The 22002-nt window shown below is 48.3% G+C and overlaps 1 protein-coding gene across 5 annotated transcripts in view; it reads right to left on the reverse strand.

Moving 5' to 3' along the window:
• Positions 1 to 779: 779 nt before the first annotated feature.
• Positions 780 to 22002, reverse strand: part of zgc:63587 (septin-2) — a 75223-nt gene continuing 54000 nt past the window's right edge. For all 5 annotated transcript variants that reach the window (XM_031829892.1, XM_020490240.2, XM_031829891.1 and 2 more), the window contains 5 exons: positions 5868 to 5969; positions 4772 to 4917; positions 4399 to 4482; positions 4249 to 4306; positions 780 to 2420 (listed from right to left, as the gene is read on the reverse strand). In XM_031829892.1, coding sequence (XP_031685752.1) covers positions 2355 to 2420; positions 4249 to 4306; positions 4399 to 4482; positions 4772 to 4917; positions 5868 to 5969 — 456 coding nt within the window. In that variant the 3' untranslated portion in view covers positions 780 to 2354. The remainder of the gene's footprint in view (positions 2421 to 4248; positions 4307 to 4398; positions 4483 to 4771; positions 4918 to 5867; positions 5970 to 22002) is intronic.

The raw sequence follows: 22002 nt of genomic DNA on the forward strand, positions 1-22002 counted from the left end.
AAGTGTAAACAGATCTGGATGGTTAAATAATTTAAATCATTATACCGGCCTCTAAAATCATTGACAGGTAGGACCACTGACTTTATGCCACCAGTAATTGTTTAAAAATAAATACATGTTCTTTTGAGAGAATATCTGTTAAATAATTTCCATACGGGGAGGAATGTTCTTGCAAAGTTCCAATGAAACATGTCTAGAAAATTTATATTGGACATAAAAACCACATTCTGGGTAAGTTATGTTTGACATTTAGGGAATGTTCTCCTAACTCTAATGCCAAGATGTGCTAAACAGGTTCTCAGGAGGTTTTTGCTGACATACATAGAATGTTCCCCTAACTAACAGAAAACTGGACACTCAAACATGGAGAACATCACAAAAACATTCTCTCTTCCTAGAATTGTTAGCTGGGGAGAAGTTGCCTATGATCTTACTGTTGATGTTAATATTGTATGCAGCTTGCATAATAAATCATCCTGTTCAAACGTATCACTACTATGTTTTAAACATTCGTTGTTCAACATACATTTTGTGCACATATGTGTAAGAGAATAACACAGGCTTACTATCCATGCATCCTTGTCATATCAGCTTTTTACCATCTAGCAACATTGCTACACCAACCTCTACAGCAGCTTCTTTTCTAGTGTTTTCCCTTTGATCGATGTCTAGAAGGCCTGGCAACTGAAACCTCAGTCTTCATTCAATCCCACCGCCTTTGTTTTTCTACATGACCTCTCATCATACTTATGGCCTGAAAAAAGCACTCCCACTACAAGTCTGCTTCTACGGAAACTTTATTTCTGAAAATGCAGTGCAAAAGTTGAGAAACTACACAAAAAAAAGGTCTCAAGCATAGTTTGGTTAATGGCTCGAAGATTCAAAACAGACAAATCTGTTGACCAACTAAGCAGAAAGAGACAGGTTACAGAGACGATGCCAAAGCAACTGACGATAGCACTCCTAAACACAAACAACACATTTCTGAACACAGACAGAGGTGTTCACTGTATAAGACAGTCAGTAGTCTAGAAAGTGGGATGGCACAGCCACAGACAGACATGGGTAGTGTCCCAAATGGTACACTATTCCTTATATAGTGCACTACTTTTGACCGGGGGTCTGGTTAGGCTCTGGTCAAAAGTAGTGCACCATATAAGAATTGGGTTCCATTTGGGACATACACATGGTGAATCAGAATATCGTTAGGAATTCAGTTTAATACTGTAAGTTCCATGGAGCTGGCCAATAGGAGAAGAGTAATGTGCATACAGTAAATCATTGAAAAACCCCTTTAGGAAAATCCCAAACAAAAACACAACCAAAGAAAAAACCCACATATCAATGCTATAACTGCTCATGATGTAATGGAAGTAATAAAGACAAACGTTGCTGAAAGGTTTTGAAGTGCACGTCTTAGGAGATACAAAAGGCATATTAACCAAATTAAGACATGACATGGTTGTGCATAGTTTGAAAACACTTGAGCCCAAGGCAAACAGTCTCCATCCAATACAACAGAGGCACAAAGTTTTGTAAATATCACATTTGGTCTATATTTTGAAATAAGGTTAAAAAAAAACAAATTTTTTAAAAACAATATTTTTAATATGTGGGATATTTCCAAACAAGTCTATCTATATTACTTTTATAGTTATGTCCAAGTATTGTGCTTATAGAACAGACTAGTGCCACCTGAGGGACACTTATTACTACACCTGGACTGATATGTCCTCCGCTGAGTCCAAATGTGAAGACAGAGGTTGCAAATGGCACAAAAACACCCAGCTCTCAACAAACCTTCCCTTAATATACTCAACACATTCCCTTAACATTCTGTAAACACTGAAGTCTGATTGTTGTCTAACAATGAGATGTATTAGTACCATTATCAATGGAAGATCTGCATTGTACATGAGACAGAATTAGTAGTACTGATGAAAACAAATTAACATCATTAGTCACTTATTGGGAGAACATGCAATCATTGTCTTTACAGTATGTCTTATTATATATCATAACCCATATCCGTTATTATGTCATGTTATAACACTCCTGACAAACATACCTCATGTCATAAGGTCAGTAACGCTTTCCAAAACAACACTCAGACTAGCAGATCAGTGGATCTCAGTACCACAGTGAACTAGGGGCCATATTGAAGACTTCCAAATTAAAATTTGGTTATTGAGGACCTTTAATTGGTTGATTGGTTAATTGATTGTTTGACTGACACACTGAGGGATAGGCGGTGATGAGTGCGTCCAGCAGTACAACTATGATGGAGTTTCAGACGCACAGAGGGTTTGATCGGTGAGGGGCTCCTCTCTTCTCCCTCTCCCATCCCTCTCTTTTCACTCATCTCCCTTCATCTTCATCTGTGCCTGCATCTGGGTAATCATCTCCTGCATACGCCTCAGCTACAGAGAGAAGAGAAGGAAAGAGAGGGAAATAGGGAAAGGGATAGTTGAGTTAATACCAGAGAGAGAATACAGCCACCTAGCTTTCTGAGAGCCTCTATGCAAAACCACCTTTTTTCCAATAGAACCCTTCTCCATCTAGTGGTCGTGGATAGAACTTCAAGTGGATCATTTGACTTCACACCCAACGGGGGTCAAATTGACTTATACTAATTCTCCCACTTAAGCATGTGACTGAATAAAAATTATCCATTGATATTTAAATTTACACTAAAGCAGGTTAGTGCTCTTTAGAGCTCTGCATGTTGCAGACTGAAGGAATGCAAACAAACGTAACACTTAGCTAAGCTGATCTGGTATCCCAAGCTGCTTGCTACAAGAATGCAAGTCTGTATTGTGTGATTCTGTCTAATAGGTCACATCCACAGTTTGTGACCAGTGTTAAAAACAACATCAAACCTCTGCAAAATACAGCCCAGGTTCGATAGACTCTGGTCTCCACTACTCAACTTCATGCGTTCGGCCCAGTACATCACTGGGGCCAAACTTCCTGCCATCCAGGACCTCTATACTAGGCGGTGTCAGAGGAAGGCGCCAAGTCTAGGTCCAAGAGGCTTCTAAACAGCTTCTAGCCCCAAACCATAAGACTCCTGAACATCTAATCAAATGGCTACCCAGACTATTTGCGTTGCCTCTTGTCACCTATTCTATGCTGCTGCTACTCTCTGTTATTATCTATGTATAGTCACTTTAATAACTCTACCTACATGTACATATTACCTCAATACCGGTGCCCCCACACATTGACTCTGTACCGGTACTCCCTGTATAAAGCCTCCACATTGACTCTGTACCGGTACCCCCTGTATATAGCCTCCACATTGACTCTGTACCGGTACCCCCTGTATAAAGCCTCCACATTGACTCTGTACCAGTACCCCCTGTACAAAGCCTCCACATTGACTCTGTACCGGTACCCCCTCTATAAAGCCTCCACATTGACTCTGTACCGGTACCCCCTGTATATAGCCTCCACATTGACTCTGTACCGGTACCCCCTGTATATAGCCTCCACATTGACTCTGTACCGGTACCCCCTATATATAGCCTCCACATTGACTCTGTACCGGTACCCCCTGTATAAAGCCTCCCTATTGTTATTTACTTGTTATTCTTATCTCTTACTTTTTTAGGTATTTTCTTAAAACTGCATTGTTGTTTATGGGCTTGTAAGTAAGCATTTCAATGTAAGGTCTACACCTATTGTATTCGGCACATGTGACAAATACAATTTGATTTCTAAATCATCTATTTCTGGTTGACTGAAAACTTCTGACCCTCTTCATAAAATAGTACCAGTAGTAACATCAGTCAAGGAACACAAACCTTCAAAACATATGGTGTACGAAACCAATCTGACCTCCCATAAGGACACAGCCATAGAATTAGGAATTAGAATAGTAATTTAATAGGATCTTTATGGACACAGCCCCCACCAGCAGCCAAGCCAGTATAAACCCTGTATACAATACTCTTTACATCGCCTGACTCATTCCCACCATTTAACTGGGACAGGAAGTCAGATATGTCATATCCTGTACAGACATGCATGTTTACTAACAGCTTTAATTGGACGTGCATGTTTAATAACAGCTTTAATTGCACTCCACCATCTCTATACTAAACAAACAGCCCAATCAGAGGGAATTCGGAAGCATCGGGTCATTTGTTATTCTCTGACAGATCACTGGCTGCATGGTTTAGTATGGACAAAAGGGTAGAGGCAAACACCCTCGTCTCTCACGTTAACCCTGTATTAGCTACTCACCTCAGCCTCCTTCTGCAGGAGAATCTGGTCTTTGTCAACCACATCCTCTTCCACAGCTCTGTAGGGGAATAATATGGAACATAACTGTAATAGCCTCAGCATCAGCCTGTGTGTGTGTGTGTATATATATATATAACACTGCAGACTGACCTGCCAGCTCTCTTCAGTCTCTCTGAGCGAAAGTTCTCGTAGTGCAGGTCCTGCGTGACCTCCTGGAGGTCCTGCATGTGGGTGCTGAAAACACACACAACCATCACATGTCAGTATCACTATACGGCTAGTACGAACCCCCATAACACCCACTAGATTAGACTGCACCACTAGAGGAAGCAACAGATGGGCAGACTTGAAGTTCTCTATTCACCCACTAGGTGGCAATATAGTAATACATAAAGGAAAAGCAGGGATAAGAGCATTGCATAGATTCCTATTACTTTACATGTAGTATTCAAGGCTACCTGTTCATACATTTGATGAATTGTTTTTTTAACCAAAGTTGCATTGCATTGTCATGGTGACTCACACAAGCATGGTGCGTAGTTTGAGGAAGTCGTTGTGCTCTGGGTTCTCCACCTCCACGACCCCCCAGGGGTAGAGACGACCTCTGATTTTCTTCCCTTTCACCTCAATCAGCTGGTTCGAACCAATCACAGCAAATGGAATGCTCGCCTGAGGGGGAGGAGTAAAGAGAGGGAGAGATGGATAGAAGGGTGAGGAAGATAAAGGGAGACAGAGAGGAGTGTGAAAACAAAGGGATATAGAGATAGAGGGATCAAGGAAGGAAATAATGACCAGATGGTTCAGGTTGGACATAACGCTGACCTACAGTATATCACAAAAGTGAGTACACCCTGAAACTGTGCTGCAGCTCAGTTTCAGGGTCTTGGCAATCTTCTTATAGCCCAGGCCATCTTTATGTAGAGCAACAATTCTTTTTTTCAGATCCTCCGAGAGTTCTTTGCCATGAGGTGCCATGTTGAACTTCCAGTGACCAGTCAGTATGAGGAGTGTGAGCGCGATGACACCAAATTTAACACACCTGCTACCCATTCACACCTGAGACCTTGTAACACTAAGGTCACATGACACCGGGGAGGGAAAATGGCTGATTGGGCCCAATTTGGACATTTTCACTTAGGGGTGTGCTCACTTTTGTTGCAGGCGGTTTAGACATGAATGGCTGTGTGTTGAGTTATTTTGAGGGGACAGCAAATTTACACTGTTATACAAGCTGTACACTCACTACTTTACATTGTAGCAAAGTGTCATTTCTTCAGTGTTGTCACATGAAAAGATATACTCAAATATTTACAAAAATGTGAGGGGTGTACTCACTTTTGTGATATACTGTATTATAATCAACATGTTTGATATTCTGATCATTCTAAAACTCATGCCCTGTGGTTTTAAGAGAGAAACTACATAACAAGAGTGGTTCTATTTGTTACTTCATGTCCCTTCTGGTAGTGGCGTTTCTCCTGGAGTCCTTTCTCTTAGTTGGTGTTAGTATTTCTGTGGCTACATCATCCCAAATGACACCCTATTACCTACATAGTGCAGATGGCAAAAATAGTGCACTACATAGGGAATATGGTGCCATTTGCCTGTGTGTGTCGTACCTTCAGTACTCGTGTCTGCTCCTTGAACTCCTCATCCTCATCTGAGTCAGCGTCTGGCAGCTGGTAGATCCTGATGCCATGCTCTGCAATCTCATCCAGGATCTAACACAAAAACATACACACAGGGTCAAAAACCCACCGTGACCTTTTGACCTTTCAAACTTTCTCAGGCCAATCCTCCTTCTCTTCCCTAAGGAGGCAGATGAAGTTACCCATAGGCACTGATCTAAGGTCAGTTTCACAATCTGTGCATAAGGGCAACCTGTACCAGCCAGAGCCGCCCCCAACCAAGCAGGAATCCCTCTCATCTGAACTAGGCAGTTGGTAATTTTCGATGTCACTGCTGTCTGTCAGGCCCCTCTTCCCTCTGTTCTCGCTCTCCTGTGTCACTGTTTCAGACATGGCCCAGCTTCCACGACAGGAGTAAGATTCTGGACACGCCATTTCCTTCTCCCTCTTAATACTTCTAGTTCTAGCCACTTGCCCCGGTCCTCAACTCTATCTGGAGAATAAAACATCCCACTTGCCCCGGTCCTCAACACTATCTGGAGAATAAAACATCCCACTTACCCCGGTCCTCAACACTATCTGGAGAATAAAACATCCCACTTGCCCCGGTCCTCAACACTATCTGGAGAATAAAACATCCCACTTGCCCCGGTCCTCAACACTATCTGGAGAATAAAACATCCCACTTGCCCCGGTCCTCAACACTATCTGGAGAATAAAACATCCCACTTGCCCTGGTTCTAGTTCACTTCCCTACACCTCTTCAGGGCGACACCAGGAGAGGGCCTTTGACTACACTACAGTCAGTCCACTACTGCACTGCTGAGAGCCAGAGAATACCTGGTGTGTTTTGTGCAGCCTCACAGGCCCAGGGACTTTAATTAACTACCCCTAGGGTGGAGACGGGAGAGAGATGGTGTGTTTGTGCAGCCTCACAGGCCCAGGGACTTTAATTAACTACCCCTAGAGTGGAGACGGGAGAGAGAGAGGGTGTGTTTGTGAGAGATGTCTAACAGGCCCAGGGACTTTAATTAACTACCCCTAGGGTGGAGACGGGGGAGAGAGAGGGTGTGTTTGTGAGAGATGTCTAACAGGCCCAGGGACTTTAATTAACTACCCCTAGGGTGGAGAGAGGGTGTGTTTGTGAGAGATGCCTAACAGGCCCAGGGACTTTAATTAACTATCCCTAGGGTGGAGACGGGGGAGAGAGAGGGTGTGTTTGTGAGAGATGCCTAACAGGCCCAGGGACTTTAATTAACTACCCCTAGGGTGGAGACGGGGGAGAGAGAGGGTATGTTTTGTGAGAGATGTCTAACAGAGTCATAAGGAAAGTTCTCCCCCCTCCTTTGTTCAGCCTCCAGCAGTGAAGCAACAACACAAAGGCCTTTCTTCACCAGTATCTAGAGGACAGGTGGAAATATTTATTTTATACATCAAAGGTGTATTTTTCTCTGTTTTCTCAAGAGCAAAATTCAATTAACAATGCATGAGTGTTGCATAACTGAGCCCAAAAATGTCAAGTGTTGTTTCCCTGACATTTTTGGGACTTTCATGTAATCTATAAAGTACAGTAGAGAGGGAAACAGGAACCCAGGATGTGAGAGCAGCCTTTTCCTACAGAGCAGGCCACTGTTCCAGCTCCTGTTATGGTTGTGGGTTGTTTTCTCAGAGCAGAGTGTGTGTTATAGGGTGTGTGTGGGGAGAGGAGGGTATTGTTAAGGACAACTGAAAACAAACAGACCTACTGGACCCAGAGGACAGCTGGACACAGAACAAGACCCGTTCCCCATCACACACGACCTGTGGATTCTTCCCACACAGAACAGAAACATCAGTATTGTGGGTTAGGAGTTCGGGAAACGTGCCACCGAGGGGAAAATAAACAGATATCACACAATGGCAGGGAAAAAAAGTAACAAACAACAAAACTGGTTACGTCAATCCAGTTTAAAATGCTAAAAAACATGTGAAATATATTTCTGAATGTATCAGAGGTGGGAGGGATACAGAAGGAGCCTCCTGCGAAGCCACAGCGACCAACAATACACTCAACAACCAACTGCCATAACAAAAGGTTTCATCATCCAGTGATATCAGTGGGAGATTTATAGGAAAGCGGGAGTTGCATCTCAACTGAGGAATTGAACTAAAAACCAATCTCTCAACTGGTGTTTGGACCTGTTCCCCAACCTGCTAAGCCTAATAACTATTTACCTGGATTTACCTAACATCTATTTACAGCAGCCTGACTTAACCAACCACACCTGTAATCACCAGCTTCAGGGGTGATGTGTTCAAACCACTGCCAGGTCTAAATACGTCTAAATGACAAATAGAACACACAATGTTAGGCAAGTCAATTAGATTTGTTATCCTATTTATTTGTTATCCCGTCTCTCGCTCTCTCTGCCTGCCTCCGTTCCTCTCTCTGTCTGCCTGCCTGCCTGCCTCCGTCTCCCTCTTTCTGCCTGCCTCCGTCCCTCTCTCGCTCCCTCTCTCTCTCTGCCTGACTGCCTCCGTCCGTCTCTCGCTCCCTCTCTCTCTCTGCCTGGCTGCCTCCGTCCGTCTCTCGCTCCCTCTCTCTCTCTGCCTGGCTGCCTCCGTCCGTCTCTCGCTCTGCCTGGCTGCCTCCGTCCGTCTCTCGCTCCCTCGCTCTCTCTGCCTGGCTGCCTCCGTCCGTCTCTCGCTCCCTCGCTCTCTCTGCCTGGCTGCCTCCGTCCGTCTCTCGCTCCCTCTCTCTCTCTGCCTGGCTGCCTCCGTCCGTCTCTCGCTCCCTCTCTCTCTCTGCCTGGCTGCCTCCGTCCGTCTCTCGCTCCCTCGCTCTCTCTGCCTGGCTGCCTCCGTCTGTCTCTCGCTCCCTCTCTCTCTCTGCCTGGCTGCCTCCGTCCGTCTCTCGCTCCCTCTCTCTCTCTGCCTGGCTGCCTCCGTCCATCTCTCGCTCCCTCTCTCTCTCTGCCTGGCTGCCTCCGTCCGTCTCTCGCTCCCTCTCTCTCTCTCTCTGCCTGGCTGCCTCCGTCCGTCTCTCGCTCCCTCTCTCTCTCTGCCTGGCTGCCTCCGTCCGTCTCTCGCTCCCTCTCTCTCTCTGCCTGGCTGCCTCCGTCCGTCTCTCGCTCCCTCTCCCTGGCTGCCTCCGTCCGTCTCTCGCTCCGTCAGCCTGCCTGCCTGCCTTGCCTTGCCTTGCCCTGCCCTGCCCTGCCCTGCCCTGCCTCTCTCACTCTCTCTCTCTGCCTGCCTCCGTCCGTCCGTCCGTCTCTCACTCTCTCTCTGCCTGCCTCCGTCTCTCTCTCGCTCTCTCTCTCTCTCTCTCTGCCCGCCTCCGTCTCTCTCTCGCGCTCTCTCTGCCCGCCTCCGTCGCTCTCTGCCCGCCTCCGTCGCTCTCTCTGCCTGCCTCCGTCGCTCTCTCTGCCCGCCTCCGTCGCTCTCTCTGCCTGCCTCCGTCGCTCTCGCTCTGCCTGCCTCCGTCGCTCTCGCTCTGCCTGCCTCCGTCGCTCTCTCTCTGCCTGCCTCCGTCTCTCCCGCTCTCTCTCCCTCCCTCCCTCCGTCCGTCCGTCTCTCTCTGCCTGCCTCCGTCCGTCAGTCTCTCTCTCTCTGCCTGCCTCAGTCCGTCCGTCCCCCTCTCTCTGCCTGCCTCAGTCCGTCCGTCCCCCCTCTCTCTGCCTGCCTCCGTCCGTCTCGCTCTCCCTCTCTCTGCCTGTCTCCGTCTCTCTCTGCCTGCCTCCGTCTCTCTCTCTCTGCCTGTCTCCGTCTCTCCCGCTCTCTCTCTGCCTGCCTCCGTCTCTCTCTCTGCCTGCCTCCGTCTCTCTCTCTCTGCCTGTCTCGTCTCTCCCGCTCCCTCTCTGCCTGCCTCCGTCTCTCTCTGCCTGCCTCCGTCTCTCTCTGCCTGCCTCCGTCTCTCTCTGCCTGCCTCCGTCTCTCTCTGCCTGCCTCCGTCTCTCTCTCTGCCTGCCTCCGTCTCTCTCTGCCTGCCTCCGTCTCTCTCTGCCTGCCTCCGTCGGTCTCTCTCCCTCTCTCTCTGCCTGCCTCCGTCTCTCTCTCTGCCTGCCTCCGTCTCTCCCGCTCTCTCTCTGCCTGCCTCCGTCTCTCCCGCTCTCTCTCTGCCTGCCTCCGTCTCTCCCGCTCTCTGCCTGCCTGCCTCAGTCTCTCGCTCCATCTCTCTGCCTGCCTCCGTCCGTCTCTCGCTCCCTCTCTCTGCCTGCCTCCGTCCGTCCGTCTCTCACTCTCTCTCTGCCTGCCTCCGTCCGTCCGTCTCTCACTCTCTCTCTGCCTGCCTCCGTCTGTCCGTCTCTCACTCTCTCTCTGCCTGCCTCCGTCCGTCCGTCTCTCACTCTCTCTCTGCCTGCCTCCGTCTGTCTCTCGCTCCCTCTCTCTGCCTGCCTCCGTCCGTCTCTCGCTCCCTCTCTCTGCCTGCCTCCGTCTCTCGCTCCCTCTCTCTGCCTGCATCCGTCCGTCTCTCCCTCTCACTCTCTGCCTGCCTGCCTGCGTCTCTCGCTCCCTCTTTCTGCCTGCCTCCGTTCCTCTCTCGCTCTCTGCCTGCCTCCGTCCGTCTCTCGCTCCCTCTCTCTGCCTGCCTCCGTCTCTCGCTCCCTCTCTCTGCCTGCATCCGTCCGTCTCTCCCTCTCACTCTCTGCCTGCCTGCCTGCGTCTCTCGCTCCCTCTTTCTGCCTGCCTCCGTTCCTCTCTCGCTCTCTGCCTGCCTCCGTCCGTCTCTCGCTCCCTCTCTCTGCCTGCCTCCGTCTCTCGCTCCCTCTCTCTGCCTGCATCCGTCCGTCTCTCCCTCTCACTCTCTGCCTGCCTGCGTCTCTCGCTCCCTCTTTCTGCCTGCCTCCGTTCCTCTCTCGCTCTCTGCCTGCCTCCGTCCGTCTCTCGCTCTCTGCCTGCCTCCGTCCGTCTCTCGCTCTCTGCCTGCCTCCGTCCGTCTCTCGCTCTCTGCCTGCCTCCGTCCGTCTCTCGCTCTCTGCCTGCCTCCGTCCGTCTCTCGCTCTCTGCCTGCCTCCATCCTTCTCTCGCCCTCTCTCTCTGCCTGCCTCAGTCGTGTATCTCTCTCTCTGCCTGCATCAGTCGTGTATCTCTCTCTCTGCCTGCCTCAGTCGTGTATCTCTCTCTCTGCCTGCCTCAGTCGTGTATCTCTCTCTCTGCTGCCTCAGTCGTGTCTCTCTCTCTGCCTGCCTCAGTCGTGTCTCTCTCTCTGCCTGCCTCAGTCGTGTCTCTCTCTCTGCCTGCCTCAGTCGTGTCTCTCTCTCTGCCTGCCTCAGTCGTGTCTCTCTCTCTGCCTGCCTCCGTCGTGTCTCCTCTGCCTCTCCGTCGGTCTCTTGCTCTCTGCCTGCCTCCGCCCGTCTCTCTCTCTCTCTGCCTGCGTCCGTCCGTCTCTCTCTCTCTCTCTCTCTCTCTGCCTGCGTCCGTCCGTCCGTCTCTCTCTCTCTGCCTGCCTCCGTCTGTCTCTCTCTCTCTGCCTGCCTCCGTCTGTCTCTCGCTCTCTCTCTGCCTGCCTCCGTCACTCTCTTGCTCTCGGCCTGCCTCCGCCCGTCTCGCTCTCTCTCCCTCTGCCTGCCTCCGTCCGTCTCTCGCTCTCTCTGCCTGCCTCAGTCAGTCTCTTGCTCTCTCTCTGCCTGCCTCCGCCCGTCTCTCTCTGCCTGCGTCCGTCTCTCGCTCCCTCTCTCTGCCTGCCTCCGTCCGTCTCTCGCTCCCTCTCTCTGCCTGCCTCCATCTCTCTCCCCCTCTCTCCACCTGCCTCCGCCTCTCTCCCCCTCTCTCTGCCTCGCTCTCCATTGCTGTGTTTGAGTTGGCAGGCCAGGTCTCTGGTAACAATGGCACACAGGGTTCTGCCTCAGTATTAATTAGAAAAGGAAGTGAGAGCTTCTGATTTAAAGACTTAGTTTGTTTTGATATGTGATCTAATATGACTGTGTGTAAGTGGAGCCGTGATGAGGAGGAGGAAGAAACATTCCCCTTGGGGGAAATAAATTATAAGGGTGGGGAGGGACATTCTTACTGTATGGGGTATTATGGAGACAGTGAATATGAGTTGAAACACCTTTGTCCCAAATGGCACCCTATTCCCTACATAGTGCACTACTTTTTGACCAGGGCCATAGGATATGGATATATATATATATATATATATATGACGTTTTATCTACATAGGGAAAAAGGAAACATTGAGTCACTTAGGCCTCCAACACACACTAACAGATGCAGTAACCCTGGTTACAGACACCATGGAATAACAAACACAATACAAATCATATTTCCATATGGTTCTCTCATAAACATGACCTCAAAGTAAACCCAATATAAAAACACCCACAGGAGTATGACTATCATAGCCACAAACCAATAGAAAAACAGTCACAAACACACACCTGGGTTAAGCCCCGCTCCACCACAGTACAGTTAGCTACAGTGGCCACATACCATAATGGTGTTTGTAGATAGCAGCCTCTACATTATGAGAACAACAGTCCCAATCTTTGTGGTTGTGTCCCAAATATCAACCTATTCCCTTTATAGAGCACTACTTTTGATCAGAGCCCTATGGACCCAGGTCAAACGTAGTGCACTATAAAGGGAATAGGGTGCCATTTGGGACACATCCTGTGTAACATCAGCCACAGACCACAGCCCTGTCTGTCCACCTGGCCCTACTCTTGGCCTGACTCAGCAGCCTGTTCAGGTCTGCCATCATGGGCTGTTTGTGCCCACTAAACTACTAGTCCACCAGGGAACAATGCTTGAAAGTGAAACTATCCACCTAAGGAAAGTCTTATGAAATCAACAAATCAGAGTGAAAAATGAATGGCATCATTAAACTCTTATCGACCCAGGGTGAGGAGGGCAAGGCAGCAGTGGCCCAGAATGCTAAGTAAGCTTTATGTAACATTACAGACCACAGCCTCTGTAGCCAATACACAATGAATAACAACCAAAAATGTCATATTTGACCACTGACTTAGCTCACACATGCTCCTACTGACTGGGCTCACACACATAACACAACCAATGAGGGAGTCAGTGGGGGAAAACGCTGACTGTGCATTTGATCCCTCTAGGTCCCTCCCTCAAAAACAACTTTAATTCAAAATGTAATTTGTTAACCTTAAGCCCTGAGAGAACAAATTATTCCGTCTTTCCAGGAAATGTCTTGAGACTTACCCTCCTGCTGCCCCTAGGGAGTCATAGGGGGTGACAGAGCCCCAACAATACTCACTCTGAGGGAGGCAAGCTGAGGGTATTAGACACCCATGCCACCCCCTCCACACACACACATCTCTCTCTCTCTCTCTCTCTCTCTCTCTCTCTCTCCTCTCTCTCTCTCTCTCTCTCTCTCTCTCTCTCTCTCTCTCTCTCTCTCTCTCTCTCCTCTCTCTCTCCTCTCTCTCTCTCTCTCTCTCTCTCTCTCTCTCTCTTCTCTCTCTCTCTCTCTCTCTCTCTCCTCTCTCTCTCTCTCTCCTCTCTCTCTCTCTCTCTCTCTCTCTCTCTCTCTCTCTCTCTCTCTCTCTCTCTCTCTCCTCCTCTTCTCTCTCTCTCTCTCTCCCTCTCTCTCTCTCTCTCTCTCTCTCTCCTCTCTCTCTCTCTCTCTCTCTCTCTCTCTCTCTCTCTCTCTCTCTCTCTCTCTCTCTCTCTCTCTCTCTCTCTCTCGGATCAGCTCTCAGGTTGGGATAATCTGGCAGACAGCAGGAGAATGTGTGTGTGTGTGGAGAGAGACGACGTGGAGCTTTGGATCTCCATGGGGGGCCCAGAGGGCTCTGGTCAAAAGTAGTGCACAATATAGGGAATAGGGTGCCATTTTGGAGGCAACCTCATACAGACATCCTGACGACTGCACCATGATCTAGCTGCCCAGACAGTAATGTACAGTAGCATGGAGGTGTACAGGTACGCAGGCTAACAGAGACCCTCACAGCACTGCATGGGAAAACAGAGTAGCTTTCTTCTTTCATCCAGATCAGAAATGAAAAGGGTGAAGCAAAGAGTGACTCATTCTGAAAGAGCATTTAAACAAAGACATCAAGTTGACATTCCAGACCTATTCACTGGACCACAAGAGCAGAGGTCCTTCCTGTAATTACTGTACCAGACTGGACCGGTCCTGCTCGGTCTGCCCAGCCTGGGAGCATGGGAATGGAGGGGTGTTGGGGAAGACAGCCACTAAGGTAACTAGTGGGGCTTAATGCGTAATCCCCCCCGACTGGGAGCATTCGTACAGTAGAGCTAAGGCCCAACCGATCCACAGACCACCCACCTCAAACTCTGATCACAGAGTGTGAAGGAAAGTTCAGTACAGTACTAATTAAGCCATGTAATAATGTAATAGCTAGTATCACAAAGGAACATGTCAGCTTAAGAGTTTTGAAAGGGGCTCAGGCTACCTCAGGCTGGTTCTGGTTGTCACAGTGCAGTTTCACAGTAGGTTGAACATAAATGTAGTAAGAAACTAATATATTTATTAACCCCGTAGGTCTAAGCCCTTAGATCGCAATATCTAGTAAGCGAACATATGGAATTGCTTTAAGATGGTCATGAAATGTATCATTTAGCCATTTGATTTAGAATTTTAGGCCCCCTGTAGGTATACTTTTTAAAAATAAACAAATTATTTGATGAAACATTGAATTTGATCGTTACTGGTAAATCCCATAGAAACGTATTGAATAACACTCATTAATGGCAAAAACAGAAAGTCTAAAAATGAATCATAAGAGACAAGGTTTTAAGTGTCTTCTATATCTGAAAGATATAAGATGTTTGGTCAGGTAATTTGTTGAACATTTTACTACATTTTACTATGCAGTTTTTACAGCCAGGTGCTGAGCTACCTTCAGACCACTCCCCTGAAGCTTGAGTGCATTGAGATTGGTGACATATTAGTTTATAGCTCCAACGGTTCGGTCTGGACAGTCGGTTTTGTGAGAAGACCTCTTTGAAAGGAGGACATCCGCGACAGAGAGTTCAGATGACGGCCGTAAAGTTTGTGGATGTCGTAGAGCTAAATGTGAGAGTCTCCCCTTTGGTGACATATTCGTTTGTAGCTCACATGGTTTGGGTTTTACAGACGATTTAGTGATGATTTTCTTGTCCAGATCCTCTCGTGTACAATCACAAGCCCTGTGTTATGGAACAATAACACGTGAACTTTATATCACCGGAAAGAAGGGATTGAGATGTAGCGAGCCACTACAAGATGGTAAGTCTCTAGCATAAACACATGGATAGATATTCAATATTAAAAATGACTTCACCATCTTGACTTCAAGATCTTCTGACTTCTAGGGGCTAATATCTTTACTTATATTATTTGTCTAATAAGTAGATTCTATGTCTTTCTTTTGATGGGGTGTCAGGCAAAACAATTATTCAGGGGGGGGGACTAAGATGTTCCAAAAGCAAGGAAACCTGCTGTTTTCTCACTGTAAAAGGCCTGTTCCAAATCCACTCCTGAGAAGGTAATTGTGTGTTACACATCTCCCTCCGTGGAGAGAATGACTATTTATTATTTTGAATCCTTCAGAAGCGCGGGCATGCCCTGGCACAATGACTGCCACAGGACAGACAAATAAATACCACACAATTGTTGGAGTAACAGGCAGGAAAAGGACTGGACATCGACCACACGGACACACACACACAGGAGAGACCTCAGTAAGGATGAGGTCATTATCAGTGTTTGACCTTTACCCATACAAACACTCATTGGTCTTTAGGAGTTAAGACCCATTAGATGCTCAGAGGATAAAAGAAACAATGCAGGATTTGGGGAGGGAATACAAGGTATTTGGCAAACTGTACTCCACTGCTACTATCGGCCTAGAGACTGAAGTATAGCGCTATACTAAGCTACCAATACCCCTGTGGGGCTGTAGCGCTGGTTCACATAGCAGGAGCAATGCTGAGAGGACTGAGGATGCCTGGGAGAGTCGACAGGAGTGAGACAATGACGGGAAAGCTGTGACAGCATCACGGGCGGCGGCCTGGGTGATATATGGCAGCCGCACGGCCAAACTGCCTTCCGCGAGAACAGGAGAAGAGGGGGGAGAGAGAAAGGGAGGGCCGAACAATTGAGCTCTCCAGCCATCTCTGACCTCTGCCTCCCTTCAAACTACAGTGACCTAATAGTAACAATTGCAGTAAAATAGCTAATTAAAATGCTACTCTACCACTAAAGCAGGTTAGTGGGTACATACCGTACAGTGTACTAGCACCATATGCCCTCCCTCGCCAAGATCATCTGAAACCCATTGCTGAATAAGCTCAGTTATTTTTATTCTCTTTTCCATAGACCGCTGGAAATTCACTAGTGTATTTCAAAATGGCTTCCCTTATATGGCAAATCCACTACCACTGATTTGCAGGGATTTTCTTATCTGATATTTTTTCAGTAGCATTGTCCCAGCCAGGATCCAGTCTAAACCAGCTCCTGTGTATAGTCTGATCAAATAGAGAAGCAGTAGTGAGGTGGTTTATGAGTAAAGCCCCACACAGGATATGACTGCAGGGTCCCAGACACAGAGGATAAACTCTCCAATATATCCTGTTCAGGACTACTTATGAGTTACAGACCACTGTGACCTTAGCCAGGGAAACTGGCACTACAAAAAAAAAGAGGAAAGGAGAGAGAGCAGGAAGAACAAAGGAACATAGTAAGAGGAGGGGAGAGAAGGAGAGAACAAAATAAAAGGATGGAGACAGAGAGCAAGAGAGGTTTGTTCAGAGGTTGATAAGCTTATATTGAGCAGGGTGGCAGGCTGCGTCTTGTCGGTGGTATAGTCTTGACACATTGCAGGAAACGTATATTGTTCTGTACAAGCTGTTTCCCCCTAATAATACGGAGGGAGCAGGGCTGGGGCTGAGGGCAGGGGAACACAAATATATGAAAGGACAAACAATGTAAAAACGGTGAGAAAGTGGCGATCTGAAAACAAATAAACTAATAAATATCAGGGGGAAAACACAAGAGTCATTAATCATTCTACAGCCGAGGTCTTTTTGTGGCAGATTCTTGGCTACTGCATCTCTGACTTCAATAGAAGGACTGGTACTCAATGAAGTACCCTAGTCCGTCTAACAGAGGAGAGGTGTTCTACTACCCTAGTCGGTATAACAGGGGAGGGGTGTTCTACTACCCTAGTCCGTCTAACAGAGGAGAGGTGTTCTACTACCCTAGTCCGTCTAACAGAGGAGAGGTATTCTACTACCCTAGTCCGTCTAACAGAGGAGAGGTGTTCTACTACCCTAGTCCGTCTAACAGAGGAGAGGTGTTCTACTACCCTAGTCCGTCTAACAGAGGAGAGGTGTTCTACTACCCTAGTCGGTATAACAGGGGAGGGGTGTTCTACTACCCTAGTCCGTCTAACAGAGGAGAGGTGTTCTACTACCCTAGTCGGTATAACAGGGGAGGGGTATTCTACTACCCTAGTCCGTCTAACAGAGGAGAGGTGTTCTACTACCCTAGTCCGTCTAACAGAGGAGAGGTGTTCTACTACCCTAGTCCGTCTAACAGAGGAGAGGTGTTCTACTACCCTAGTCCGTCTAACAGAGGAGAGGTGTTCTACTACCCTAGTCCGTCTAACAGAGGAGAGGTGTTCTACTACCCTAGTCCGTCTAACAGAGGAGAGGGGTTCTACTACCCTAGTCCGTCTAACAGAGGAGAGGTGTTCTACTACCCTAGTCGGTATAACAGGGGAGGGGTATTCTACTACCCTAGTCGGTATAACAGGGGAGGGGTATTCTACTACCCTAGTCCGTCTAACAGAGGAGAGGTGTTCTACTACCCTAGTCCGTCTAACAGAGGAGAGGTGTTCTACTACCCTAGTCCGTCTAACAGAGGAGAGGTGTTCTACTACCCTAGTCGGTATAACAGGGGAGGGGTATTCTACTACCCTAGTCCGTATAACAGAGGAGGGGTGTTCTACTACCCTAGTCCGTATAACAGGGGAGGGGTATTCTACCTCCCCTAGTCCGTCTAACAGGGGAGGGGTATTCTACTACCCTAGTCCGTATAACAGGGGCGGGGTATTCTACCTCCCCTAGTCCGTCTAACAGGGGAGGGGTATTGTACGACCCTAGTCTAATAGGTGAGGGGTAATGTACGACCCTAGTCTAATAAGTGAGGGGTATTGTATGACCCTAGTCTAATAGGTGAGGGGGATTGTACGACCCTAGTCCGTCTAATAGGTGAGGGGTATTGTACGACCCTAGTCCGTCTAATAGGTGAGGGGTATTCTACTACCCTAGTCCGTATAACAGGGGAGGGGTATTCTACTACCCTAGTCCGTATAACAGGGGAGGGGTATTCTACCTCCCCTAGTCCGTCTAACAGGGGAGAGGTGTTCTACTACCCTAGTCCGTATAACAGGGGAGGGGTGTTCTACTACCCTAGTCCGTATAACAGAGGAGGGGTGTTCTACTACCCTAGTCCGTCTAACAGAGGAGAGGTGTTCTACTACCCTAGTCCGTATAACAGGGGAGGGAAATTCTACTACCCTAGTCAATATAACAGGGGAGGGGTATTCTAATACCCTAGTCCGTATAACAGGGGAGGGGTATTCTACTACCCTAGTCCGTCTAACAGAGGAGAGGTGTTCTACTACCCTAGTCCGTCTAACAGAGGAGAGGTGTTCTACTACCCTAGTCCGTCTAACAGAGGAGGTGTTCTACTACCCTAGTCCGTATAACAGGGGAGGGGTATTCTACCTCCCCTAGTCCGTCTAACAGGGGAGGGGTATTCTACTACCCTAGTCCGTACAACAGGGGAGGGGTATTCTACCTCCCCTAGTCCGTCTAACAGGGGAGAGGTGTTCTACTACCCTAGTCCGTATAACAGGGGAGGGGTGTTCTACTACCCTAGTCCGTATAACAGAGGAGGGGTGTTCTACTACCCTAGTCCGTATAACAGGGGAGGGGTATTCTACTACCCTAGTCCGTATAACAGGGGAGGGGTGTTCTACTACCATAGTCTGTTTAACAGAGGAGAGGTGTTCTACTACCCTAGTCCGTATAACAGGGGAGGGGTATTCTACTACCCTAGTCCGTATAACAGGGGAGGGGTGTTCTACTACCCTAGTCCGTCTAACAGAGGAGAGGTGTTCTACTACCCTAGTCCGTATAACAGGGGAGGGGTATTCTACTACCCTAGTCCGTATAACAGGGGAGGGGTATTCTACTACCCTAGTCCGTATAACAGGGGAGGGGTATTCTACTACCCTAGTCCGTCTAACAGAGGAGGTGTTCTACTACCCTAGTCCGTATAACAGAGGAGAGGTGTTCTACCTCCCCTAGTCCGTCTAACAGAGGGGGTGTTCTACTACCCTAGTCCGTATAACAGGGGAGGGGTATTCTACCTCCCCTAGTCCGTCTAACAGGGGAGGGGTATTCTACTACCCTAGTCCGTATAACAGGGGAGGGGTATTCTACCTCCCCTAGTCCGTCTAACAGGGGAGAGGTGTTCTACTACCCTAGTCCGTATAACATGGGAGGGGTGTTCTACTACCCTAGTCCGTCTAACAGGGGAGGGGTATTCTACTACCCTAGTCCGTCTAACAGAGGAGGTGTTCTACTACCCTAGTCCGTATAACAGAGGAGAGGTGTTCTACCTCCCCTAGTCCGTATAACAGGGGAGGGGTATTCTAATACCCTAGTCCGTTTAACAGGGGAGGGGTATTCTACTACCCTAGTCCGTATAACAGAGGAGGGGTATTCTACTACCCTAGTCCGTATAACAGGGGAGGGGTATTCTACCTCCCCTAGTCCGTCTAACAGGGGAGGGGTATTGTACGACCCTAGTCTAATAGGTGAGAGGTATAGTACGACCCTAGTCTAAAAGGTGAGGGGTATTGTACAACCCTAGTCTAAAAGGTGAGGGGTATTGTACGACCCTAGTCTAATAGGTGAGGGATATTGTACAACCCTAGTCTAATAGGTGAGGGGTATTGTACGACCCTAGTCCGTCTAATAGGTGAGGGGTATTGTACGACCCTAGTCGGTCTAATAGGTGAGGGGTATTGTACGACCCTAGTCCGTCTAATAGGTGAGGGGTATTGTACGACCCTAGTCCGTCTAATAGGTGAGGGGTATTGTACGACCCTAGTCCGTCTAATAGGTGAGGGGTATTGTACGACCCTAGTCCGTCTAATAGGTGAGGGGTATTGTACGACCCTAGTCCGTCTAATAGGTGAGGGGTATTGTACGACCCTAGTCCGTCTAATAGGTGAGGGGTATTGTACGACCCTAGTCCGTATAACAGAGGAGGGGTGTTCTACTACCCTAGTCCGTCTAACAGAGGAGAGGTGTTCTACTACCCTAGTCCGTCTAACAGAGGAGAGGTGTTCTACTACCCTAGTCGGTATAACAGGGGAGGGGTGTTCTACTACCCTAGTCCGTCTAACAGAGGAGAGGTGTTCTACTACCCTAGTCGGTATAACAGGGGAGGGGTATTCTACTACCCTAGTCCGTCTAACAGAGGAGAGGTGTTCTACTACCCTAGTCCGTCTAACAGAGGAGAGGTGTTCTACTACCCTAGTCCGTCTAACAGAGGAGAGGTGTTCTACTACCCTAGTCCGTCTAACAGAGGAGAGGTGTTCTACTACCCTAGTCCGTCTAACAGAGGAGAGGTGTTCTACTACCCTAGTCCGTCTAACAGAGGAGAGGGGTTCTACTACCCTAGTCCGTCTAACAGAGGAGAGGTGTTCTACTACCCTAGTCGGTATAACAGGGGAGGGGTATTCTACTACCCTAGTCGGTATAACAGGGGAGGGGTATTCTACTACCCTAGTCCGTCTAACAGAGGAGAGGTGTTCTACTACCCTAGTCCGTCTAACAGAGGAGAGGTGTTCTACTACCCTAGTCCGTCTAACAGAGGAGAGGTGTTCTACTACCCTAGTCGGTATAACAGGGGAGGGGTATTCTACTACCCTAGTCCGTATAACAGAGGAGGGGTGTTCTACTACCCTAGTCCGTATAACAGGGGAGGGGTATTCTACCTCCCCTAGTCCGTCTAACAGGGGAGGGGTATTCTACTACCCTAGTCCGTATAACAGGGGCGGGGTATTCTACCTCCCCTAGTCCGTCTAACAGGGGAGGGGTATTGTACGACCCTAGTCTAATAGGTGAGGGGTAATGTACGACCCTAGTCTAATAAGTGAGGGGTATTGTATGACCCTAGTCTAATAGGTGAGGGGGATTGTACGACCCTAGTCCGTCTAATAGGTGAGGGGTATTGTACGACCCTAGTCCGTCTAATAGGTGAGGGGTATTCTACTACCCTAGTCCGTATAACAGGGGAGGGGTATTCTACTACCCTAGTCCGTATAACAGGGGAGGGGTATTCTACCTCCCCTAGTCCGTCTAACAGGGGAGAGGTGTTCTACTACCCTAGTCCGTATAACAGGGGAGGGGTGTTCTACTACCCTAGTCCGTATAACAGAGGAGGGGTGTTCTACTACCCTAGTCCGTCTAACAGAGGAGAGGTGTTCTACTACCCTAGTCCGTATAACAGGGGAGGGATATTCTACTACCCTAGTCAATATAACAGGGGAGGGGTATTCTAATACCCTAGTCCGTATAACAGGGGAGGGGTATTCTACTACCCTAGTCCGTCTAACAGAGGAGAGGTGTTCTACTACCCTAGTCCGTCTAACAGAGGAGAGGTGTTCTACTACCCTAGTCCGTCTAACAGAGGAGGTGTTCTACTACCCTAGTCCGTATAACAGGGGAGGGGTATTCTACCTCCCCTAGTCCGTCTAACAGGGGAGGGGTATTCTACTACCCTAGTCCGTACAACAGGGGAGGGGTATTCTACCTCCCCTAGTCCGTCTAACAGGGGAGAGGTGTTCTACTACCCTAGTCCGTATAACAGGGGAGGGGTGTTCTACTACCCTAGTCCGTATAACAGAGGAGGGGTGTTCTACTACCCTAGTCCGTATAACAGGGGAGGGGTATTCTACTACCCTAGTCCGTATAACAGGGGAGGGGTGTTCTACTACCATAGTCTGTTTAACAGAGGAGAGGTGTTCTACTACCCTAGTCCGTATAACAGGGGAGGGGTATTCTACTACCCTAGTCCGTATAACAGGGGAGGGGTATTCTACTACCCTAGTCCGTCTAACAGAGGAGAGGTGTTCTACTACCCTAGTCC

This window comes from Oncorhynchus kisutch, linkage group LG8 (assembly GCF_002021735.2).
Source record: "Oncorhynchus kisutch isolate 150728-3 linkage group LG8, Okis_V2, whole genome shotgun sequence".
NCBI lineage: Eukaryota > Metazoa > Chordata > Actinopteri > Salmoniformes > Salmonidae > Oncorhynchus > Oncorhynchus kisutch.